The sequence below is a fragment of the Dipteris shenzhenensis genome, chromosome 24 (assembly GCF_047967505.1).
Source record: "Dipteris shenzhenensis isolate YYH24624 ecotype China chromosome 24, Dip_SZ_1.0, whole genome shotgun sequence".
Lineage (NCBI taxonomy): Eukaryota > Viridiplantae > Streptophyta > Polypodiopsida > Gleicheniales > Dipteridaceae > Dipteris > Dipteris shenzhenensis.
In genome coordinates, this window is record NC_141619.1 from 30,281,186 (window position 1) to 30,308,101 (window position 26,916).

General features: G+C 40.9%; 2 protein-coding genes across 5 annotated transcripts in view; one reads left to right on the forward strand and one right to left on the reverse strand.

Annotated features, from left to right (window-relative positions):
- The window catches only part of LOC147886473 (tRNA-splicing endonuclease subunit Sen2-1-like), a 22,685-nt gene extending 18,755 nt beyond the window's left edge, over nt 1-3,930 (forward strand). For all 3 annotated transcript variants that reach the window (XM_087395653.1, XM_087395656.1, XM_087395654.1), the window contains exons 4-6: nt 2,333-2,514; nt 2,608-2,707; nt 2,835-3,930. In XM_087395653.1, the coding sequence (XP_087251779.1) occupies nt 2,333-2,514; nt 2,608-2,707; nt 2,835-2,981 (429 nt within the window). In that variant the 3' untranslated portion in view covers nt 2,982-3,930. The remainder of the gene's footprint in view (nt 1-2,332; nt 2,515-2,607; nt 2,708-2,834) is intronic.
- LOC147886474 (MOB kinase activator-like 1A) lies at nt 1,367-25,253 on the reverse strand. Of its 2 annotated transcripts, XM_087395657.1 has the most exons (3): nt 25,126-25,253; nt 24,789-24,949; nt 24,239-24,641 (listed from the first exon to the last, which is right to left on the reverse strand). In XM_087395657.1, exons 1-3 carry the CDS (start codon nt 25,178-25,180, stop codon nt 24,561-24,563), a joined length of 297 nt encoding a protein of 98 aa, XP_087251783.1. In that variant the 5' UTR covers nt 25,181-25,253; the 3' UTR covers nt 24,239-24,560. The 2 variants fall into 2 exon arrangements, with proteins under 2 accessions (XP_087251784.1, XP_087251783.1); XM_087395658.1 differs by lacking the exons at nt 24,239-24,641; nt 24,789-24,949 and adding an exon at nt 1,367-1,884.
- Nucleotides 25,254-26,916: the final 1,663 nt, after the last annotated feature.

Genomic DNA, 26,916 nt, shown 5'->3' on the forward strand with positions numbered 1-26,916 from the left:
CCACTCTCTGCTAGTCGTCTGGATGACTCCACCTGTAGAGAAGTGATGGCGAACTCTGCCTGTACTATCTCATGTGGAACCGAGGGCTTACTCCGAATCATCTTAGACCCCATAATCACTTGCAGCCGCTCTCTTGACACCACCATGGTAAGCTCTCTTGACATATAGGTGCATGGAGCACACCTGGCTGTAGAGAAGGATGAGGGAAAAATTAAGGAAAACAAAAGCGAAACATAAATAGGAGAGTGAGAGCGAGCAATGTGAGAATGTGAATCAAAGTGAGTGTGTCAAAGGGGGAGAGTCTGAAAAGGAAGGTAAGGCATTGGAGCATATGTCAAAGAAGAGGAAATAGAGTGGTTCCTCATGTTGAGCTGATCCTCCATGTATTTGAAGCTTTTGGTGCCAAAGTTGAGATGGCTTTGCAAGTGCCATTGGACACAATCTCATAATATTATGATTGGGCTTGTGAGCCACTTTCCCTGTTTTTGGAAAGTTTTTTTTGTTGTTTTCTGGTCTAAAAAAGGGATATAAAAACCAAGAAAAGGTATTCCCAATGATGGGGGAGAGGGAGAGGGCATACCAAACTTTTGGAGGGAAAAATGGAGGGGGGGATATGATGAATGATAATGGCTAGTAAATGTAGGACGATGAGGGGGTAAGGACCAAAATGAACAGTGTCTGCTGTGGGCTTGCAAGGGGGGGAGCCAGATATCAGGAGGGGCAAAAAGGAGCTGCTGGAGGACAGTAAGAGGAGGGGATCAGAGATAGCAGGGGATGGTGAGGGAGGCTGCCTACAGCCAGAGTGGTGGAGGTAAGAGCCAGGGCCAGCTCTGGAAGGAGAGGCCTAATTGAAGACTATAACAGTGACATCATTTGGCCTGCCTATTTTTACTGCCATTAAAATGAAAGTTTGAAGAGTAGCAAGGAGTTAATTTGCCTTCCCACGGGTCATTGGAGAAAGCAAGACTGGTATACCTGGACCAGGCCCTATAAATCTTGACAAAGACAAAGAAATGAGGGCCTCGCCATATTCAGAGATGTAAGCATTGTTTGTCAAGAACGCCAATGGCATCCCCTTTACCTACTTGTGCATGGTGCACCCTTAAATTTTGTGTAGGAAGGGATATCGTGTGGAAGTTTATATCTGAATAGAAAGAATACCTTGTTGGCTGACCGATCATGGCAGAGGAGCATACTATTTTTAAGAGGTTTTACTGCATTGAGGAGCATCCAAGCGAGCTTTTCTAGAGTGGAAAATACAAGTACATCCTTTGTGTTAAAAAGGATACCTGGATTGTTGAAATGATGAGTCCTTTCTCTGTGAAAGCTCTTCTGAAATGTATATTTAAGCTGTTGTTTCTCTGGGGAAGATCCAGTTATGTTCTGCATGACTAGGGTATCACTTTTAAGCAATGATGAGCCTTTCCCTTTGTATATACGAAATGAGTGCCAGGGAAAAAGTGTTTTAACCACTCTGCAATGATTGTCACTGGACAGCCTTAGATGTTTTTGTACATGGTACATGCTGCTAGGGTCTGATGCAGCCTCAGCAGCCTAGATACCTTGATCAGAAAGTTCTTATGAGTGTTATTCCTGCTGCCTATGTAAGAAACTCCCTCATTTCAACATGAATATCTCAGTCTTCTTTTGGGCAAGTGTTTTATGTTTTTAACACCTCTTGTTGAATGTGAAAATGTGTACAGCATGTCTGTCTCATTTGCCTTTGCTCAACTGAATCGAAATATGATAAAAGTAAAATTCTCTGTTGATCAACCTGTGGCAGAGTTCCATTTAAGCTGCTTTCCATGATGGTACTCTCGTAATACTCTGGTCCATCAGCATTAATAAGCATATTATGAGTGAGTCCATTCCATCCATTGCACCCTGCAAGAATAATATGCATGAGTTAACAAGTGCCAATACATTAAGCAACCTGGAACCTTCCAGAGTTGGTGATTTGTACTTCTGAGGCATCTTAACTTTGAGAAGTGGACGTTGCCGTTTCATTGAATCTGAAAAGCTCTTACACCAATCATCTTTTTTCATTTGATATGAGCTGTACTGATGCCAAGAACCAATGTAAGTTTTCGCCTTTCTGTTGGGCGTAAAAACAGATCCTTCTGAAATGACTTAATCAAGTCTAGCTTATGGCTATGGCACAATTTGCATCTCCAGATTGAGTCACATTGTGTTATTGTTAAAAGAGAGCCAAAGGTTTTTCAGTTCTGTTTTAGCAGATTATACATCTTAAGCATGGGTAAAGATTCTTGTGGTATGATTGTGTCAGATGTACTCTACTTATGCTGATGAGGAAGAAATGATTGAATGGCAGGGAGAAGTGGGTCTAAATGTTGATGACCTATGGCAGTTAATGCTTGAGAGGAAATATGGTTTCTTGTATCAGTACAAAGCCTATTCCCATCTACGTATGAAAAATTGGATTGTTCGGACAGGACTTCAGTATGGAGCTGATTTTGTGGCATACAGACATCATCCATCTCAAGTGCATGCTGAGTATGCAATGTTTCCCTTGATTTGTGAACTTCGTGGTAGAACTTGTGATCAAACTTCAGCTTGAGGGATTTTGTCTAAAATGCAATTTTGTAGGTATGCTGTGCATGTAGTGCCAGAAAGGGAGGAACTGTTGCAATTGAGTTCCTGGAGTCACTTGCAAGGCATGATCCGACTTTGTGGCAGTGTTGCTAAGGTAAGTAAGTTAACTTGCTCTAGGTATGGGCTATCTCAAAATAGGAAGTCAGCTTTGCTCTGTTGTTTGCACTATGTCAATAAATGAACACTATCTGTTCTATGTTTCTCTGTATTTTTTGTTGTAGACGTTGCTGATTCTGCATATCATCTCAAGAGAACTTGATGACAGCAAATTTAGGTGCCTTGATTTATTTTCTGTTCAAGAGGTTGAGGTGAAACGATGGCTCCCAAAGAAGTTGGACAGTGACACATCAAATTCAAAGCTGACATGATGTAAGCATTTTATGGATTATTAGACCATAAAGAAAGTCATTCCACATATCACAAGATGAAAGCTCAAAAAGGCTCTCATCACTTTTGAGCTTTTGGGGCATAGACATTGCTTCCTTGATTTTAAAAAAAAAGCCTGATTAATGTGTTTTACAACTTCAAAAAAAATCAACATATGTTGAGCATTCACAAGACACCTTTCTCTGCCTATCCAAGTAGTGAGCATGAGCCAAGTAGGTTCCACAACAGCACATACAAGGATTGAGCTGAGTCTAGAGGAGGCCGTAGTACACCGTACAGTCTGAGGGAGTGCTGTGAGTTTTTAATGTTATATGGGAAGATTGCCACAGAGTAGGCCCTGTGGAGGTGAGTGCTGTTAGCCAGGATTGCCCTACCATATTCAGAATGTGTGGTTTGCTGAGCTTCTTTGCAGCGATGCTTGGGTTGAAACCAGAAAGGGTAATATGGAGTTCTCGACCGTTTTAAGGGGTGTGGTCTGCACAATGCCATACATATGTGGACTTTTTAAATGGGTTCGGCATTGCAAGCGAGTTGTTCATTTGGACCATCATATTGCAAGATTGTGGATGGTGCTTGAGTTGGAACTTAATTTGAAGCACAAGGAATTATGTTACTAGTTTGGGCCTTAAAAGTATGATCGCAATACTCAAGTATCAAAGGGAGAGAAGATGTGTGAGCATGCTTGCTTCAAGATTTCTGTTGAATTAAATGTTTGGATGAATCCATGGGATTCTGTAAGGTGGGGCAGGATGCACATGATGCGGATTGAATATCAATTCTCATTGACAAGTTGACAATGCTATGATTGTGATGTAATTAATTGTCAGCATGAAAGGAGTGCAGGGATGGAATTTGAGGAAGATGAAACTTTCCCACTGCTAGGGCAGGTTGGGAAGGACACTACCTTTTCCGTTGAGGAAGAGAGCAAAACCTGAGAACTTGTGGTGCTCACGATGGGGTCTGAAGTGGTCTGGCAGCATAAGGTGAGAGATCAATGGTCTTGGACAAGGCAGATGAAGCTTTTCTACAAGCTTCAGCAGCTTCTCTTAAAACTGATGATGAGGAGACAAGCTTGTATATAGTTTGTATCCAAAGGTTTACCTTAGAGATTCTAGAATCTTTCCAAACCAGCTTCTGCTTGGGTACTGATGAGAACATAAGCGTAGCTTTGCTTGCTTAATGTTTTTAAAAAAATATCTCATGTACTCATTGTTTTGTTTAAAGGCGCTTACAAACTCCTTCCTTGCCTTTGTTCTCACTTGTTTTATAAAAAAATCAATTTGTAAGATTGGATATATTCTCTTATGAGATATATTAGCTCGTTTTAGCCTTCTTCTATGATATCAATAAATACAAAATTCTCATGAAACAAATTTTGATTGGAAAAAATATCTAATGAGGCCAACTTTACTTTTTAAAGGTAATCCAAAACCTCTTTGTTTATTCCTTTTCAAAGAAAATGTGTTGAAGTCCATTGTAAACATGGTAAAGGGAAAAGCATCCATGGACTTGAATCCTAGTTTTGAAGCATGTATATGATAATGATGAGCCCCTTGATGCCACAAGCAATTTTTGAATCTTATGATGAGGTCCTTTCGTTATGCTCATTGTTGTCCTTAAAGGAAAATAAATCAGTCTCCAAGGCTTTGGCCTAGTGGTCTGAGTGTTGGGCAAGGTACGGGTTCAAGTCTTGGACGTTGGGGCATCGAGTCCTAGCTTGTGGTTGGGTGCGTGTGTGTGGTTTGTGTGAGTGCCACAGTTGTGGGTCCATTGTCCACCGGTCTAGGGCGGGTGCCCCTCTATAGGACCACGACAGCGTGAGTGGGGGGTGGGTGTGTTCCCAAAAAAAAAAGGGGAAAAAGGAAAATAAATCAATATCCAATGAATGATTTTAATGAAAAGGTTGTTAACTACTCATGAGTCCTTTGGATAATGAATGAATGATTTTAAAGAAAGGTAGTTATGGATTTGTTTTATATTTACACCTTTTTAGTTTATAACATAAATTGCAAACTTGAGCTATTTTATTGGGAGGTTTGAAATGTGAATACTAAATGGTACATGGATTACATTGCCATAGGAAAGGTTGTAGAAAAGGGGAAGTACATTTACATACTTTTTGTGCATAATAGTCATGCATTCCTAATCAATGGATATAAGATAACGCTAAAGAGTTTGGATTAAAGCATAGCACTTCCTATGACTCATTTTATTAACTTGAAGCACGCATGACATGAACCAATGAGTTTTGCAGCATTGATGGTTGTACAAATAGTTGCAAAATTATCAAATCCTTGCCATAAGACAGCATCACCACCATCATTATCAACTAATGCATGACATCTCTCATTGGGAAAGAACATGTGGGGCTCCTTTGAGTGTAAATATGTGCATGTAAGAAAACCATCATATACGTGCATATACCTTTGTTAATGTGTTGACCTTGTGAAACAATGTACCCTACTCAATGGACTAAGCTCTTTATGGTAGGTTAAGATCTCACTCATCCATGATGCATTTTAGCAAATTGAGACCTCTCAAACCCAACGTTGTTACATAACAATATAGGAAATGCATGTTACATGTGTGCAAGAATGGGATCAATTGAACCAAGTACATGTGTGTCTCCATGTTTGTATATGAATTTGATCACTCACTCCGTAGGAATAGTACTTGTATAATTAAAACAACTTTTCCCTCAAAATAAATACTTATGTTCTATGTGAATTTATAAGAAATAAAGTTCTAATTTGTAATTTGAATCTTGTCAATGGACAATCGTGATTTTCATATCCCATTTTAACGGCGAAAATGAAAGCTATACAAGAGGATGTTGGCTTACTTTTCCTAATGAAATAAAGTTAATGAAATCCCAAGTTCTTTGTAGGCATTCATAAGGATATTTAGATCTTGTATGGCACATGCTCATCACCTCTTGAAATAGGCTATACATTATGATTTTATTTTGAACAATCTTCCACACATCATAAAAAGTCCCACCAAATTGAGGAAAGATTTAAAATGAATAATTTTTAGATATCAATAACATACAATTAACAGTTGTCTGAACACACATTGTTGAGATCAATAATAATAATGTTCATAATGATATTCCTACATACTCATCATTGACAAGCTGGATTTTCGATACTAATGATGTATTGTTATAATGGCAAACTTCATCTGTATTTGAAGCCATAAAAATGTTCATGGAAACAAGGAGGATTTTGCTTGCAGCTTTCCATAAACTATTTCATGGATCAATAGGTAGGAGTGTATTCTATGTGGCCACATTGACTAAGAATCCCATTCATAAGAATATCTATTCATATTTTATTCTAGGTTGTTTTGGGGTTGCATATTATACGCTTATATACTTAACTAGTGCAACGGTTGGAGAAGTGAATTAATACCATATATATATCATCCATTATCTAAATGACCCTTTGCAATATTTTGGATAACTTGGCATTGGTCTTAAAAGCTTTCCACTCCATGTCTTGCCACTTCTCCCTGTTTCTTTTAAAAACTACATATAAGGAGAATTTATTTTCCAATAATCATTGCTTATACATCTGTGATATATTAGAAGCAACATTGATTTGTTCATCTACAAACAATGTGGATGATACTTACATGCTAAAGCATTTAGAAGGAGAATGGATAATGAATCCTGTTGAACACAACATATGTTAGGAAAAAAGATTGGTTTTTATCTGTTGAAGAGATAGATAAATCCACCAAGGTTGCCTTTGAACACAAATCATATTTACCAATTGAGGTAAAGATACCCTTTTATTTGCTTACAACGAGTTGTAGGAATAGCAACATGATGAAGGTTTGAAATCATTTAAATCAATAATGAAGAAGAAATAGGTAATAGTCAAAGAGAAAGAAAATGATTCATTGTTTCCCAAAAATATGGAGCAACAAAGTATCCAAAAGCATAGAATTTAGATAACAATGTAAGAAATAAAGTTATCATCGAGGTAAATATTTTTTTTCCAAACCTAGGTGGACTTGTATTCAAGTAATGCCATAATTGAGAATAACATAAATGAAAAAATGCTTATGTTGTCATTTGTGAAATATTTTGGATGTACCAAGTATGTATGTAGAGGATTTATCTTCTTCTAATCAATTCAATGATGGAGCGGAGTATAATACAATTAGGTGTAATAAGACATAGAATTTGGTTGATTTCTCTAAAGAAAAGGATACAATTGGTTGTTGGGGCATCGAGTTAAAGTAAAAGTAGATGGTAAGAATTGACAAGTACAAAGCACATTTGTTGGCTAAAGGATTTGCATTTACTTATAGTCTCATTGTCATCTAGTGAAGAAGAGTACAAGGGATTAAGATCAAGTACAATCTATTTTGGCAGACATGCAATGTGAACATATACATGCTATAGTATTAATTATGATAATTATTGTTTGACTGTTACTACAAAGAATCTAGTTTTTCATGCATGCACTAGACATATTAAAGTGCATATTAGTGAAGCTAGGACATACATCAATAGATATGAATATTGTAGACATCTTTAGGAAAGCTTTACGTATATGAAATTTGTTAAGTGGGAATTTTTATTATAAGAGTAAGTAATGAGAGACCATTGTGAGGAGAGTTATATTTGAGGGTAATAAATTATAAATCTTGTAGAGCAATCCTTCAAAAGGGATCCAAGGATAAAAACATCCATGAGAGGAAAATATGGAGAACTTGGGCAACACGACTAAGGCCATATTATAAGGGTGGCCTAATATTGGAGTCCTTGTAAGATGTGCAAAAGAAAAAGCCATTGTATGCATCAATTCAAACGAAGGAGATCAATAAATATGTGCCTTGATAATTTGATTATTTTTTTAGTGGTGATAATGATGGAGCTTTAAGATTCCTAATTTATACCTAATTTTCCCTCTCTCTCATTAATCAACAAGGAAGGTTTTGGATTAGCTTAAAAGCCACGGACAAGATCGATAGTCTTAATATTCAGTAGGGAATGCACTAGGAGATTTTGTACAATGGGGCCATGTTTGGATGTATCATGAATGAATTTTACTTCATATATAGAACTCTATTCTAGATGGTGTTCATTATCTGTACCCCTGTGACCTTCCCCTTTAGCTAATAGCCTTGTTCTTCATTATTTGTACCCATGTGACCTTCCCCTTCAGCTAATATCCTTGTCCTCTTGGGTCTCCCCTAACCTTAGGGATGGCTATTAATACCCATGGCTAGCTAAGGATGTAAAAAACTTAGAAATGAGAATGTAGTAACATGGAAAAAGTGATGGACATGCTAGAGTGGACGTGATGGAAAAAGTGATAAAGTGGAATTGTACACCATAGAAAACTGTAGAAAGATTAGAACTCATGGCATGTGAGTATCCCAATCATGGCAGTTCCATGCAAAAGGACTTGTAGTAATTTTTGGGTTTTTTGGAGTCTTTGAATCCAAACATGTATTTTACATATGTAATTCGCTATGGGATGAGATGGATCCATGAGTGATGGTACAAATTTGCAAGATGGGCACCATGATCTAGTGTTGCTAGGACGTTATCATAGTTAAAGACCAAGAAAAAGCCTTGTTTAAAATTTCTGAGAATGGGATAATTTGTATCGGAATGCCCTTCTTCATTTGCCTTGACATGATAGTCATCAACACGTGGATTAAACATTGAATATATTGTCAAATATGGTGATTATGATGAGGAACGAGCATATCTTATCGATATGCTACATGGAACATGGTAATATATAAATTAATTACATCTTGAATAATAAGGGTGACTAATAGTAGATTGATGCAACTATGGAGGGTGATTATTGAGGTTGGCATGAGTCATCTACTACCAATTATGGAGCTTTGATAGTACATACCAAGGTGCGATGGAACTTGCTCTCTTCAAGCATTTCACACATATTTGGGAGGCCACAAACACCTATGTCAGAAGCAAAATCATGTTACCTAGGCGTCTAATGACTCTGGGGCATCCTTATCTTGGGGAGCATTAGTAGTGGGCATATTAATAGGGACAACCAAAGTGGGCGAAGGTGGAGCCAAGGAAGAGCAACATGATTTTGTGCATATCATTGCACAAAATTGGAGAGGCCGAGATACCACTGAGGTTGTGGTAGCTAGGCGATTGCCACCATTTGGGTAAGGCATTGAATGCCCACACACGTGTCATGGATGATTTGGTCCCAGACATCAAGGTGGCACTGGGTCTCCACCAATTGTTGCCCAAGGGCATGCCTATTTTGCGATTCAGCTCCAAATAGCCCATGGACAAGTCCTCCAACTTTGGAAAGATTTGTGCCTTCTCCACTATCAAATTCAAGACTTGGTGCATGGTGCTAAGGTTTTGGCCATAGCCAAGAGTGTGCGGCATCAAAGGGGTTGGAGTTGGTGGGGCCTTGGGTAAAGGTGGGACTTTCAAAGTAGAAGGGTCCTTCCATGCACACAACATTAAGCTCTTGGTGAAGGCTATTGGTCTCTTTGTTCTTTTCTTCTACTACCTCCTCAATTTCCCTTGAAGACCAGTTTCATTGCCACCACCTGGTCCTTGGTGATGTCAAAGCTTTGATGGAGGACCTGCACCTACTCCTTCAAAATTCAAACTTCCAAGGGATCCGTCCATGACCCTTGGGCCAAGTTGACAAGTAAGGTGAGGGTGTCTATTGGATTGGTGGCTCCATAATGGGTGCTTTGCCCTTATCCTTTGCCTTCTACAACTTCAACTCCAATTTCTTGATATGTTGAAGCATTACAGTAGTTTGGATGTTGGTATGCTATGTGTTGCCCGTGGGGCAGGTGCCTCCTTGGCCAACCAATTTGTTTGTGATTGGGCCAGTGTTATGGGCACTATAGTCAAGGTGCTGTGGTTGTGCTGGCATCTGGGTTGGACCTTTCTTTTTGGAGTACCAGCTGTTTTGGTAGCTTGGCTAGAGGATCAAGCTGAGCTGTTGGATATGCTACTCCCACATGGCCCTTAGGTCATTTTGTAAAATTCCATCAGCTCCATCAATGAGTCCGAATTAACATAAAGATGGACAGCTAATGCCTCTTCATACGATTGGACCTGTGATTTTATGGACCAGGGAGTCACGAGCTCAAGTAGCAATCTAGCCTTCTGGGAGACCGGTCGGGCTTAATAATTTATTCTTTTTGAGTATCACTGATGAGGAGCTGGTGACATCGTTGGCCTCCTTGCTTTCTACCTTTGCATCTTCCAAGGTGAGGAGGCATTGCTACAACTAGTAAGTAAAAAGAAGAGAAACTTTGACCCACCCAGATCCTAGTATTGGGCTTGCCTAGTTGGTTCACCTAATGATGTAGCATTTAAAAGAATAGGTGTGCATATGCCAGCTTTGTCCCTTTTTCTGCGAGCATCAGCCATTCCATTGAACCGTTGAGACATTGACTATGAGCCCAACTCAACTATCCATAAACATCAGTGCGGCATCCACCGATGCAAATCCATAAGAAGAAGCGATAGCGGGGTTGAAATTGGGGCTGTAGGTAAGTGAGAGAAATCTCCTTTTCATTGTTGTACTTCTTATCAAAGCATCTTTCCATTTTTGTTGTTAACACAAGTAGCCTCTTGCTTCCTGTCCATGGGTAGGCACAGTTGGTGACTCACCAATTCAACTGAAAGAAAATATTGGTGACCTTGGAACTTTGATGATGCCACCAACCCTGAGCTATGTAAGAAAGCTATGGAACTCAAGGTGCATTGGTGTGCTTATCCATGGGATTGCAACTACCCCATCCAGGCATGCCGTATTGAGCTAGTCTTGCACTTGAGGTGTGAGAGTGAGGGAGGTGATCTTTTTGTAGACAACCAGGGCAAAAGGTGTGAATAGCAAAGTCCTAGAGCAAGAAAGGGCAAGCGATGGCAAAAATTAAGGTAAGGCGCACAAAAAATTCCAGAGAGTTCTGGATTTCTCTATCTCACCACCTCTACATAAATGGGACTTTGTATTTCAAACACACACACACACACACACACACATATATATATATGAAATTAATTTTCATCCATTTTTCCTAAGAGCTTATTCTTGAGGGGTATATATTAACTCTCACTTCTCCCATAGAGGTATATATTGACTTCCTTTAGGGGTACATATTGACTATCACCTCTCCCATAACTCATTTTTTATCACACCCTCCCTTCTCCTCCCACCCCATTCCTGTTCCCCTCCCTTCCTCTCTCATGTTCCGCTCCTGCAAGGGTGCTATAGAATAGAACTACTATGAGCAAGCACTATGTGAGCACTAGTCATCTGAGAAAAAGCTACAAGAGGAGTGGCAAGAGCAAGAGTAATAGCACAAATGTGTGTGAGTGCGAGAATATGACGAGAGAGCTGCTCAAGGGGCCTTGCATGCATAATCATGCATGATTTCTATTCTTGGGAAGCTGGACCCCATGATCTATAGGTTAAAAGGCCTTAAGATACCTTTGGATACACTCTGATGGGATATAGACCCAAATAGAACCAAAGTCTGGAGCCATTCATATGCTTCTTGAACATCTCATCTTGTAGCGTTCCCAATAAAAATACGCTTTTTGAACGTCTCACCTTGTAGCATTCCCAATAAAAATATGCCATCATAAAACCTCTTTATTATCCAAATATGAGCCTATCCGTTGGAGCTTCAACTTGGTGGGATGCTGACCTTGTTTGAAGGGTGACACGACATCTTTTCCTTTAAAGATGCAAATCTTTACATGCTGGTCCACCCATTTCTTCTCACATTTGTAAATGGAATTGGAGATGTAGGAGTTGACATACCGATCTTCTCCCATTTTTGTAGTTGGTCCTCTAATGTTGGAGAGATTGTTTCACACTCAGACATTTGGACACCATGATCTAGAGACTTGGAAGCAAGTACTCCATGGGGACCAGTACTTCCACTTTATAGGCCCCTTTGAAGGGAGTGACCCTGAATTGTCATATATTGCTCGTGCCTCAACCCATTTGGCATAGTAATCCGTGGCCACCAATATATACTGGTTTTTGATATGCTAAGCAACTAGTCTAAAAGGTCTTCCAAAGTCCAACCCCCATTTTTGGAATGGTTCGAGGGGAAGGTTAGGATTGTGTAGAATTAGATGTTGGATTGTTAGTTGCTTCAATTGCTAGCATGTGTTGCACTGATCAACTTGCTTGTGGGCATCTTTGGCCATGTTTGGCCACCAAAGACTTGCTTGCGATACCTTCTGATTGGTTACTTCTCTGGCAAAATGTCCATTGGAAACCCCTTTGCAATATAGCTCCTTATTCATGCGGAGGCACATAGTAGCAAAGTACCAATCGAGGCCCAAGTAATAAAGCTATCCTATAATGATCAAACTTTCGACTTCAGGGGAAAATCCCTGATCTCGAGAGAAGTGTTCACTTGGGATGCCGGTTTCCATGAATTGGAACTTGTCATTATACCTAGTAGGAACAAATGCCAAAACATCAACTTCAACTTCAAATAGGTTTGCATCTACATCTAGCTTCTCTGCATTCTCCAAGTGGGACAAATAGCCAGGAATCGCATGGGTACAACCTAGAGTATGCACAACAAAACATCAAATTATTGTAAGAGCAAAATCCAATGAGCTAACTTATCTGAGGTTTGACTTGTTCATAAGGTATAGCAGCACAAAATGGTCCACATGAAAGGTGAACTTATTGCTCAAGCGGTGGTGTTAAAACTTATTCGTTGAATATATCATTCCAAGTTCCTCTCTTTGTTGTTTATTCCAACTTGCATTATACATTGGTCGGTCCCACTTAGATTCCAACTTGCATAGTACATTGGTTGATACCACTTGGATTGCTAATCTTGCATCAACACTTTACCTATTTCCATGTCCTAGGGATCCAAAAAGACATGGAATGGAAGGTTCTAGTTGAGTGATTTGACTATCAGAGAATTGGCTAACATAAGCTTTATATGTAGAAAGGATAGGTTGCACTGCAAAGGCCAGACTATCGAAACCTTATTAAGTTAATTGTTGAGGGGTGTTGCCATGTGTGCAGAATATCAGAGCCTCTGGTTGTGCCAATGAACTTGGCCTAAGAACCATGCTAGCTATTTTCTATTGATTGGTAATACGGTCTTATGGATTTGCTCCAGCTTTCTTGGGCGATCCCTTGTTTGGAGATGATGTGTCCTAGTAGGATCCCGCTATACTTTAGTACAAATGCATATTTGGCTATACTTACTACAAAGGCATATATGTGTCTAGTAGCATTGTTCTATACTTACTACAAAGGCATATTTGGCTAGATTAAGGGATAGATGGGCCTCTTGACACTTTGTTAAGTCGATGTCGTGAGATGGGTGTAGATCACAAACATCGCACACATTGAAATCGTTGAGAAAAATTTGCACAAATAAAGTCAAGTATTCATAAAAGATCTCATTCTCTATCCTTTGGAACACCACTCGAGCGTTTTCTTGACCAAATGCCATGATGCTAGATGCAAACATTCCCCGCTCTAGCCGATGAACTGTTGCGAGGAGATGGTTCTCTTAAACTCAATCTAAGGATTAACAAATGGTCATATTACAATGCATCAGTCCGCATCTCTCTACAAGGCTTCATTTAGCAAGGGACTTGGCACATGGGCAGATTTGTGGGATGTAAGGACAATTTCTTATGTCCGATCGTGATCTCCCCTCCAACAAGTATGCAGCTAAATTCTTGGGAAAAGAGCTTTTTTGCTTAGGTGTGTCTCAGAAGCTCTTTTTTTGGTCAAGAAAGTCCTTGTGTTGTGGGTTCTACTATTCTTATCATTCCGTGGTGTCCTAATCGCTTGATTGATGACTTTCTTTTCCACGATTGCTTGGTTTGGGGAGTTTGTGGTGCTTGTGCCATGGATGGGAGATGCAGTCGTCTTCTTAGCAAGGCACTTAGAAAGCTTCTCCTTGTCCCATCTTCATTGAAGTCATTATTTGGTATCAAAAAAGCGCCACATCAAGAAATTATAGCCATGCATCCCCTCTACTTAGTTCAACTACAATAGCCCCTCAAATTCTAAGAGCTGTCTGATATAAAAATTGAAGATCCACTATATCTCTTCTTACTATTACTATGAGGGAATCTTCTAAGCATCATGTATGCACCACAATCGATTCTCCTTTCCTAGACTTGAATTCCTAGCCACATCTTTAAGCCTCTTAAACATAGTTTTGCTCAACTCCGAATTCATAGAATCGTTTCCTTTGATGAAAGGTTAATGGTATTTCTCAGCAAACCACCTTTTCTTATGGTTCGCTTCAAGCATCTCTTCATTGCTCTCTTCCTTGCACTCTTCAGCACGGTCCACCAAGCAGTGGTATCCAAGATTTGGAACCCAACAAGGACCTTCCATCCAAGCTTCCCAAGTGTATTTGCTAAGAAGTTGACTGCATCTCCCATCCATAAGAGGAAAATCCACCCAAACGAGGCAATCATGAAAAAAAAAGCATGAATCGAGCACGAAATGACAAGAGTCATAGAAAGTGTAAATCCAAAGACTTTTGTAACCACATCATCTCCAAGATAGCTTTTGAGATACAACTAAGTAGAAAAACCCCTTCCCCAAGAATTTATCTACATAACCATTGGAGAGGAGATCACACTTTAACATAAGAAATCAGTTAAGCTCGCAGAAATTAAAGAGAGAGAAAGCATTCATTGTATCTTCCCTAGCTCAACTAAAGCTTACATGGCTGCCGACAAGTATAGCTCTTATGTGGATGAATAGGTTCCACATGTGGCTAAATAGAAATAGAAAAGATTTAATGTAGCTCAGTCTGCATGATTTTCCCATTCTGTCCTTAGCTGATATTTCATGGTTTGCTCAATAGGCATGGCACAAGGAGTCCCACTTGATCCAACTCCAGTCTTGGTGAGCTAAATGGAAATATATTTCTCCTATGTGCCCTCTACATTTAATGCTTTTGAGAATCACTACCACTTGTTTTGGGAGTGTGTTATAGTTTTCCACTGTGGCACCAGATCTAGAGGTGGTTGGCTAAAGCTCACATCGTTTTCTCTCTGTTGAAAGATCACCCTACTTAATAGAGGAGGGATTCATCACTAGACCCCAGTATCTCAAGGATAGAGGATTTTCACATGCACCAAGAATTGCCATTGGGCATATGTAGGTTTCATCCCATTAGATGAGGATGGAGGTAGATGAGTTGCAGGTATACCTAGGGAGCAGTAGATCTGCATGCTATGCACATTGGGGGTGGTTGAGACAAAGGAATACTTTCTTCATGCCTGCCCAACCTACTATGAGGTCCTTACATTGAGAGAGGTTGTGAAGGATATTTCTTAAAGTAATTATTTTTTAACAATCTTGTTAGACTTGTAATTATAGGGTACAAAGGACATTGTCTATGAACAAGAAAATTTACTTATGTGAAAGTGAATGAGTGGCTATTTTATATACTTTTATGATAAAGGGATCTAGTTTTAGTGACAATAAAAGTGCAAAAATCCCTTTTCCTAAAGAAAATTTCTTGAAAAACACGCTCGAATAAGACCTATTCAAATATTTTTTCTCATAAAAATGATGCATTTCGTCGATGACTTTTCTCTCTCATCCTTATATGGGCTCTCTTTCTTTTCATCCCTGAATGTAGGTATGCAAATGAAATAAGTATTAAAATACGCAATCCAATGTAGAGCATCAACGAAAATCACATTAAGACCCTTCCGCAATAGATCCTCTCATATTCAAATAATGCCACATTCCAACCTTTCATCTAAAAAGCTTCAACCGTGTCTTCTATCAAGGAAGGATGCTTTGAATATTGATAATCAAGTGAAGATGATTGGAGTTAAAGAGCCCAAAAGTCTTTTGGGAAACGTTGAATAGAACTAATCTTCACCTCCTGTATGAGGGTGGTTGTTGTGATCTACTGGAATACAAACTACTAGTAACATTTCTACTGTATAAACAATGATCTCAGTTCATTTTTACGTTTTGAGTTATCTTTGCATCTTTCCGACGTTAGTCAGTCGTAAATCCGACCTTGGCACTACCATTTCCAGGTGTGGATATGTGTAGGTGTTTTCCAGCTTTTTGGAGATATCATGAACAGAAAGTGTGGGCTTATGCTATAGCTCCGAAGAGCAATGTGTTCCAGGTATTTCAGAAATGGCTAGTTTTTGCTGAAAATTAGTCAGATAGAGCGCGTAAATGCCTACGGACTAACAATGGTGGAGACTCTCTCTCTCTCTCTCTCTCTCTCTCTCTCATGACTTTCGGTATTTTTGTGATACACGTGGGATGAAAAGGGAGCTCACATCCCCTCGTACTACAGAGCAAAATCTAGTTGCAGAACACATGAACCGCACCATTCAGAAAAGGTTGTAATGTATGCTTTCCAATGCAAGTCTTTCTGGTGGTTTTTGGGCTGAGGCAATGAAGACTGCAGTGCATGTGATCAATAGATCACCTAGTAAGAGTTTGGATGGTGATATTCATGAAGAGTCATGGAGTGGCAAGAAGCCTTCTTACTCTCATTTGCGCATTTTTGGGTGTGAAGCATATGCACATGTGCCAAAAGAGCTTCAGAAGAAGCTAGATCCTAAGTCTAGGAAATGAATCTTTTTGGGTTATGGTGAAAGTGGAGAGATGGGCTATCGTCTCTGGGATCCAGAAGCAAAGAAGATCATACCAGACCATGATGTGGTCTTCAATGAGAAGAAGATGCATAAGACACCCATGAGGGATGTGGAAATGAGGAGAATCACTTTCCGAAATGTGAATCCACCCGAATATGTTGATAGACAGCAAGCTGTCCATGCACCGAATGTGCAGGAAATGGTGCCACCAGGTACTCCCATAGGTGCACAATCAAGGGCAGATGATGCATCATTTATAAGTGGAAATGATGAGCTAAATGTGGCTGATATATGCAGGTGGGACACCAAGTTGAAATGCCCTTGAGAAGATCAGCTAGAGTATCTAGACCGCCTGAGAGATTTGTTTCAGGGGCAATGCTTACTGATTGCAGGGAGTCTTCTTGCTACAGAGAGGCTATGATGCGCGAGGATCTGCGCAAGTGGGAGTATGTTATGCAATCAGAGATGAATTCACTCATGAAAAATAAGACTTGGGACTTGGTATGTTTGCCATAAGGAAAGAAAGCATTGCCATGTAAATGGGTCTATAAGATGAAGGTAACAGGTGATGATGTGCCTAAGTGCAAGGCCTGTTTGGTTGCTAAAGGATTCAAGCAAGAGAAGGGTGTGGACTTTGATGAGATCTTCTCTCCGGTTGTGAATATGACCACACTCAGATGTGTGCTTGGACTTGTGGCAGTAGAGGATATGGAGCTTATGCAGATGGATGTCAAGACAACTTTCTTGCATGATGGGGATTTGCATGAAAAAATTTACATGGTACACCCGGAAGGATTTGAAGAAAAGGGCAAAGAGAATTTGGTATGCAAGCTGAAAAAGAGTCTCTATGGCCTAAAGCAAGCGCCTAGAGAATGGTATCAGACGTTTGATGCTTTCATTCGGTCCCAGGGTTTCAGAAGAAGTGAGATTGATCATTGCCTCTACACTAAAAGGGATAAGGATAATAGCCTGATACTCCCTGGCATTTTATATGGATGATATGCTATTGGCTAGCAAGAACACTTATGAGCTAAATGCATTGAAGGCCAAGTTGCATGAGGCCTTTAACATGAAGGATTTGGGACCTATAGGTCATATACTTGGTATGCACATCACGCATGACCAGAGTAGGAAACTCCTTTGGCTTTCACAGAAGGAGTATGTTACAAAAGTGTTGCAACGTTTCAATGTGGAGGGAGGGAAGGCAATAAGTACTCCATTGCCTTCATATGTGAAACTAAGTCAGGCAAATAGTCCCAAATTAGATGAGGAGAGGGCCCTGATGGCTAAGGTTCCTTATGCATCAGTGGTTGGGAGTCTTATGTATGCTATGATAGCTACTAGACTAGACATTGCATTTGCAGTGGGAGTAAGCCGGTATATGGCTAATCCAGGAAAGAGGCATTGGGAGGCAGTGCATCATGAGGTACATGAAGGGTACCAAGGAGATGTGCATCTTCTTTGTTGGTAGAGGAGAGATGCCTGTACTTGGGTACACATATTTAGACTATGCAGGGCATCTGGATAGCAAGAGATCCACTTCTGCTTATGTGTTCACCTTTGCAGGTGGTGCAGTGTCGTGGATGTCTCATGCACAGAAGTGCGTTGCTTTGTCTACCACAGAGGCTGAGTATGTTGTAGTCATAGAGGGTTGCAAGGAGGCTACATGGCTTGATCGGCTAGTGGGAGATTTGGGGATTCATACAGGTGTACCAACATTGTATAGTGATTCCATGAGTGCTATTCTACTAGCACAGAATCCGGTCTTTCATGCAAAGACCAAACACATTGAGGTCAGGTACCATTTAATCAGGGAGGTACTTGAGGACAAGCGCATAGAGCTTGTCAAGGTTCATATAGATGATAACCCTGCAAATATGCTGACGAAGAGTCTACCTAGTCAGATATTTGAGTATTGTCGTGTATTGATAGGCATTGGATAGTATGTCCACTGGTTGTTCTCCCTTAAAGGCACATTGGCCTTTAAGTGGGAGGTTGTGGGGGTTAAAGGCCAGTGTACCTTTACCCCAACTATGTACAATACTCAAACACATATATATATGGATGACATAGAAGATTAGGGTGTTTTGCACCCACTAAAACTTGTGTGGCTCTCTTTTGGCTCTCCCTCTCTCTCACCTTCTTTCGTTGTTAACATCTCTCATAGTGGTCTACCATGCTCTTCCAAAATGTTGTCGTTCCACATGAATGGCTGCCTATCAATCTCTTTGAGAGAGGAAGAGAGAATCCTCCTAAGAGTATCCCTGAAGCTGGCCCATGCTCTCAAGATAGCAGCCATGAGAGGGGAGCAAGGAGATCTGAGATGGGTTGAAGTGAAAATCCATCTGGTACTATCCATCCAGTCTCCTCTCGCAAACGATATGCATGATTGTATGCTGCGAATGAAAAGGTCCTTCCACAGCTCCTGTTCAGGCATAAGTCCCTTGAACACTGTAAATCTAGATTAATTATATTGAGACCCCCTTCCGAAGTGGGGAGAATGAGTTTGCCAAGCAACTCTGGCTGTAACGTCATCTATGCCATCAAGTCTACTCCATAGAAAATTCCTTACAGGTCTCTTAAGCTAAGTGATGCAATCCCTTGAATGGCACCAGCAACGCCCTTGTGAAGGGCCAAGAGGGCAGTCTTGAACTCTGCATTGGTGAAAGGTGCATCAAGAGAAACTCGCATATCCGGTTTCACCAACGCGGGAATAGTCTGCCAAATAATATGTCTAGCATCATCTCTAGTCAGAGTATCAGGATCTGCTATGAGAAGGGAGACATAATAATTTGAAGCTATGCGCAATGTGACATCTAGATCTGTTAGTGAAATCCCATTTGAGTCAATGAGCTATGAAACAATCTCTCTACTATGTTTAAGGCCAAGAGTAGAGAAGAAGTGTTTATTGACTCTATCCCCGATCTGTGTCGAGAATGACCCCCAGGCATGAAACACATACTCTGCTCTCTCATCAAGAAATATCTGCAAATGAGCCCTTGCTGTAGCAAGGCACTCCTGAATCCAAGCATCGGTGGGCCTTTTCTGCTCTTCCCTCTGCAAGGCTGCCAACTGTTGTGAATACCAATATCTTGTCTAGGAATCTTCCATCTCCTAGTATTGACCAAATGATAAAAGTCGCTATTACCAATCAAGGCTGCAGCCATAAGTGATGGAGATGGAACTCCACCCTGCATATGTGACATCCATATCTACAAGGGTGCCTTTGTGAGATCCTCTTCTACATAAAAGGCATCTAGAATCCTAACGCTAGTAGAGCGTGCCCTCAAGTGAGGCTAAAAAATCATGAGTACTACTAGAAAGTGGCCTGAAATTAGAAACACTAGTGGCAATGCATATTGGCCCACCTCTATTCAGAGCCCTCAAAGAAATAGATAGGTAGCCAGTCATGTGGAATGAATCTATATTGGATGAGCTTGGCAGATCACTAGGAGTGTCACATTACATGCAATAAACTAGATGGGAGAGGGGACCTGCTTCCACAGTAGGTGGCTGGAAGGCTTTTAGGAAGCTTCCAGAGGATTAGAGACTCTTATCAGTTGGCCACCTCAGAGAGAGTACAATCAGGATGCAACAGATAGAGGCAGCCATACCAACAGAGTGGATAGATACACATGACATGCCGATCACAAATTCCACTTGGTTGGGAGCTTTCACGAGGACGGGTATTCCTTTATAGGTTATTGCCTTGCAGGATGCACACGAGGAGACCCTTGTCTTTGATGTTCAGTCGAGGGTCAAACTTCTCAAATCTTCAGATGATATTCTTTTGGAGGTTGCCTTCCAGTCTGTTAGGATTGTAGGTTACATGGAGTGGGTCACGGACTCATAGTGGTATCTTGATCCTGACCCTATTCTCCTGGCACTTAGGTCTTGGAGACTCTGGTTGTATGGTGGTTCCCCCATTATGTTCTTGCAATGGGACCCAGGGGAGTGGGAATGGATTGATGAAGGGCATCGAGAGAAGAGCATCCCCTTCTTTCGTTACACAGTCAGAAATGCCAAGAGATTTCACCTTAGCAGTAGAGGTTGGAGGCCCTCCAGAGCTCCTCATTGGGATAGTTTTTGGATTTCTACAGAGATGAAAAAAAACTTTTGGAGGAGGCTTTGGAAACCCCTTAGGAATAGAAAGATTACTCTCTTCTTTTGGCTTTCTATGCATGGACTGTTGCAACTATGTCCAAATGCAACCGTTAATATTAACTCCACACAGATAGGCATCTTCGCTCATACATCCTTTCCTACTGCCCCATTGCTCTTCCAAGATTTCACCCATTTTGAGGCCCAAGTATTGTTAACCATTTGGCCTAGCCCACGTTTGGTGGACAATTCTTAAGACCACCATTTTAGTACTTTTTAGCAACACCGCTACATTTTTTTTTTGAGGGGGGGGGGGGGGGGAGAACAATGCCAACCAACTTGGTTCTTGGAATACACTGGTATTGATCAATAGTTGACTTGGATTTTTGATGATGTTCACCATAAGAGAGATGGTTTGCCGTATGTTAAAAACTGGTGAATGCTTTGTCAGAAGGAAGAACAAGCAAGGAAGCCGAGTAGTAAAGGATGAAGTGGCATACTGGGCATTGAGGTTTTTGTTGCGTTCAAATGAAGTTCAAATGAAGAATTGGCCGACCAAGAATATATAATGGACAAGAAAAAAACAATACTATCTCCCCCTTCCCCCCCAATGCAACGGTGGTGCTAAAAAGTGCTAAAATGGTGGTCTTAAGAATTGTCAAGTAATTTTCTTATTCTGATTGTTGTTCAAATTTGAAATCATCATAACGAAATTAGCACCTCTCCATCAATTTTAAACTGCCTAATCACATTGTGATGATTTCAAGACTTATCACATTTTTAAGGGCCCCAATCTACTTAGATTGTTGTAAAGTATATAAAATTTTGATGAACTCTAATCCTTGTACCGTGACGATAAAATTTTGTTGCAATGGAGTAACTTCTTGAACTCATTAAAGCATTAACATATGAGATAGATTTACAGAACATAGAAGGAATATTGTATCTGTAGTGTAAAATACATTGCGCTTCTAGGAACTACACTCTATCTCACCACTACATCTTGTGACAAAAACTTCTTGTTTGTAGGAGACAGTGTGGTGAGATACACTCTAGTTCTAGCCATTGACGTCATAATTATAAATCTAGGGATAGCCATATATTTTACACTAGTGCTACCTCTAGTAATAATCATCGAGAAGAAAAGTCAATAGTTGATTACTACAAGTGCATTCTAGCACCATTTTGTTGGTGTGATCCTATGTCCACCAAGAATCTTGTCCTTGCATAGCAGTCATGATAAAAAGTGCTAAAATGGTTGTGGTGGGACCTATCGAGAGTAATTGTTTTCTTTTGTTTGTTGTTCATATCTCACATCATCGCAACATGATTAGGTCTCCTCCATCTATTCTGAACTTCTTTATTGCATTGTGATGATCCCAAGACCTATTGGGGCATTCTTAGTCTTTTTCCACTATTCTAACCTCCCATAACATGTTGTAATGATTGGGAGACCTAATTGCCTATAAAGGGAAGATGTGGTCAAAAGTGGAATGTTGTCTCCAGAACCTAGCCTAACCCAAAGCATGCTATGCCTTTGCCTCTATGCATGATGATGGCATATAGAGTGAAGATGTGGTCAAAAGTGGAATGTTGCCTCCAGAACCTAGCCTAACCCAAAGCGTGCTATGCCTTTTCCTCTGTGTGTGAGATGGTCTCTCTCTCTAGCACTGATTTGTAAGTCTTGGTTAGTTAGTGGCCAATCATGAGGGTGCAATAGTTCCACATTTCTATGGGATCCCGTTTTGTGTGTTTCGACACAATGGTGGTGGCACTCCAAGTAGGGTGGAAGCTGTGGCATAGAACATGACTAAGCAGAATGTTCAGTCCACAGCCCCTCATAGTCTTGGTCTCTTCACACACACATTCTTTGTAGTGAACAAGATGGATGTGGTGGCCTAGGCAAAGAAGACATATCAGATTGTGCATGGATCGGGACATCATAAAGCAATCACATACATGTCCAAACACCTAGATCTATGATGGGGATTGGTAGCTTCCCCTTAGAGAGAAGCCCAATGTTGGGGTCCCCTCCTTGAAAAGATCGGATCACCTCATCCATCCTTTGTGAGAGGAAATCCCATATCTTACAGCATGTAAAATGACATGAGATCCACTACACTTCATGATTCATAAGCTGCCCCAAAGCCTGCTTACTTAAAATGTGGGATCTCATCTCTTAGCACTCATCTCATCAAACCATGGGTTTTGGGATATCTTCCTAGGTGAGGAGCATATTGCAGATGGAATCATGTGAAAGGGTTTGGCAACATCATACTAGAAAACTAAAACCACAGTGTCTGAGCATGGGCAAGGTCTACATCGTCTCCATGGAGGGTTGGTAGCTCACAAGACAAGTGGCTCACATAGACCAAATCAAGGACATTGTCAACAGGTATCTGGACATGGGCGGAGAAAGGAGGGTCGTGGCTTGTACCTACTCAAAATGTTGAATGCAATATTGGAGTGGTCAGTGCTGGGGGAGGAGGGCTAGTAAAGTCGTGTACTCATGACACAAAGGCTAAGAAACCGGCTAGAAACCCATCAAATAGTCCACTGTGTTCATCCCCCCTCCTTATGGAAAGTAGGTGGGCCCTCCCATTAACGGCCATCCCTAGAGACCATTATATATAATCAAGTCATGTACTGCTCCCATCTCTAATAAGTGTTGTCCATACCCTGTCACTTGTGGGGTAAATCCTTATGGTGTCTCACTATTCCAAGCTCAACTAGGTCTATCTCTAGTACTCTGAGTAGATGTAATAGAATGTCAAATAGACCCACCTGTAGACTCCCCATATATGCATTGAGGTCACCTAAGAGAAGAACCCTTCCCTACCTAGAGAACTCCGTGACATCATCATATATTGTCCTCGTGAATAGAATAGCACTTGATATTTTGATACTTCTTTGTAGATTTCAATTAGGAATTTCACATTATGTTTTCAAAGGAGCAGCTGAGGGGGAGCAAATAAAACTAAAATGTTCACCTTGAGAATTGAGACTACTTTTAGATTGTCCAAGAAGGTACCTCTTAAGTCAACAATAGTCCAAATGAGTGGTTCAAATCAAGATGATAAGGTCTAAAGTATTGAAGTTGTTGAAAAATCATGCTGAATCTTCCGAGCTATAATTTTGGCCTTATTTTTAATGAGTTAGATGTGTGATGGAAATGCGTGCTAGGACAAGTATTCACATTGCATGCTAGGCCCATGTGAAGACCTAGTAGGGGCTACAGGGTCATGCCCCTAGGCAAAGCCACATGGCACAAGCAAGCATGCATATCCACATGTGCATATCCCCTTGCCTCACACCCTCGTACACATGGGTACACACTACAGATGCATGCATGCACGCAGCTCTTGAGCTTGGGGAATAATAAGGGCCCCAAGCTCACAAGGATGAGCTGCACTTTAAGATGCCATGTGTTTGTACATAAGGGAAATTCAAAGTTGTACTACATTGTGCATGTTAAAAGATACTTTTTAGCTTTGCATTATATGAAATTCTAAAGCATGTATTGGATGCTAATATCCTACTCAATCATTGTATATACCAGCTGCCAACTGGTTACATATATTCTTTTCACATTATCCTGGGGATACAAGAATACATATCCCTATTCTGTTCCTTAGCTTTGTCTCCTGGACTTCACACCAAAGACTTGAGACCACAAAGCAAGGTGCCTTTACTTATTCTGCAAGGCCATACATAACTTATTTTTACAAAGCCTAAGTCACATCTAGAGACAAGACACGTGTTGATGCAAAGATATTTGGAGGACTTCGTGTGTAATAGAGTTGGTCTAGATTGGTTTATGCTTGAATTAGATTTGATATGACACCATGATGGAGTCGATTAGCTCCTGCAGGGGTGCAAGCTCTTTTTTATCTACCAATCCAAATTCCTGCACAAGCGATGACTAAAAGCATCAGAAAAGGAGATAGGACCTTGGTTTCCTTAGAGCTCTCTTTGTTCAGTTTTGTTCTATCCTCCCAAACAAACTTAAAGGAGTCCCTTCATATAAATTAAAGCTTCAAAAGCAAAAACTTACATATGTGAAGAGGATGAAGTGTTTGAAGCACGTGTTAAGGTGTGCTTCTTCATTGAGGCTCACAATCTTCTGGAAATGTGAATGATAAATATGAGCGTAAACCCGAAATAACCGCTTGAAGATAGTTTTAACATCTCTGAAGTTTTGAGGAAATGGTGCACCTGCAAGATACTAAACATTGGTGCCTTTTCAAACTATGGACAAGTAGACCAGAGAGGCAAGCCACAATGGAATGGATGGAATTAGCCTTTTCTGAGCTACATTTAGTACGTTTTTTGTTGCATACTATCATATTTGCCGACGTGAATATTAGAAAGATGGTCAAATAGTAAGGTACCAAGCCTTTGTGGAAATACTGACTCGTCGTCTAGCTGAGCCTCTATCCATCCCATTAAGTACTCCACATACTTTGGAGCCGAGACCTCTATAGGTTTCTTGATTTGTACTCCATCAGCCCATCTGTATTCATACCTACAACATACATAAAATATTCAATAAAAGACTACCCTCATCTCTATTGTGTACTAGTCGCAACTAAAATGGCATAAACATGAATCATGAAGAGCTTCCCTCCCTTATTATTTAATAGTATAAGACGTAGCTGGAATGTGTATGCTTCACGTGGTGCAAAGAAAGCATTGAGAGGACCTAAGTGGGGGAGGGACGAATTGTTAGAAATCAACCAACAGAGGGTACCCACAGTGGAAGAGTGATAGAATAGCCCAAGAGCTCACATAGTGTGTGTGGTGAGTGGAATCACAAACTTCTTAAACTTATGTGCATCAAATAGATGTGCAGACTCATCAATAGACAATGCTCCAGCCAGATATAGAAGCTACCAAAAGAAAATATTTCCGTCCAAAACTATGGACACAATACAAAGAGAGAGAGATCCAAAGTCCCACTAAAGAATGGTCCTTTGATCTTACCACCACGTACTTCTACTATCTGCCGGATATCTCTCGACTTGAGCCCGCGTGCTCCACCTCGAGCGTATGTAGACTCTCCGTCCAGATCACAACACCTTGCTGCCCTGACAGAGCGCCTAGGTGTCAGCCCTGTGAGCTCAGTCTGCAGTGCTCCTCCTTGTCACCCTCATCTCCAGGATGAGGCCCAAGGGAGTGGCTTCTGACTGCTCCTCTTTTGCTGACTTTCTGGATACTGCGAATGAGGCCACGTGCCTCTCTTTTATAGGCCCAAAGGCCCTCTAAAATAACCGACTGGCAGCCCCTTAATGGCTGACCAGTCTGTCCCAAAACTGACCCCCCCAGGGCCCTCAAAACTAGGGCTTGTGCCCTTATTTCCACGCAGGGGCCTAGCCCCTATGAAGGCCGACCTGCCTGGCCGACTTGTGCCCTTTATAGCTGGTCCCTTGGCCCTTCATTCCTTGAAGAGTCCCAGCCTCTTAGTCTGCTCCATCCTGGGCCTGGTTGTCTGGCTCCAACCAGCCCTTCTGGCCACCTTTGCTACTGTGCTCCCTGCTCCATTCCTGCGGGTCTTTGCTCCTGGATTACCACACAGCTACTAGAGTTGCTGTGGGTGGCTGCAAAGGTCAAGTGCAGCAAGAAAACACCTTCCCAATCAAATCACAGTTCTCTAGCAGACTCTTGGAGCCAATCGCAATTTGCTAGAGCACTAGAAACTAGCGCAAAAACTTCTTACAACCTTGGGAATCATGCGGGGCTTGTAGAAGCTAACTCGCCAACAAGGAGAAGGATTGGGACATTAGGGAGAGGAGCCATACACAGCACTAGGGCCCAGAAATAAGGGCTGGGACCCCCCCCCCGAAGGTCTTTATTGCAACAGAATAAGGCTTTGCACAACTGGCTCTCACAAGAGCATGGACTGAGTACAATCTATGTGATCTAGAGCTTAGAGGCTCTTCTTTTATAGGCTTAGCCTCCAACTCGAAAGCAAGAGCTTTCTAATAAGCTGGGGCTAGCTTTTTAGCTTTCTCTAGACCTAAATTATGCATACTTTTCTCAAAAAGCTGAGCTTTCCTAAAATCAGCTTTAGGAAGCTTTTCTTGGAAATTGCATTGGATTTTCTGGCTGATTTGGCCTTGTGGGGTCCTCCATAAAGTAGGCGCCCACTTCTAGATGCTTTTTGCTTTGTAGGACCTGCTATT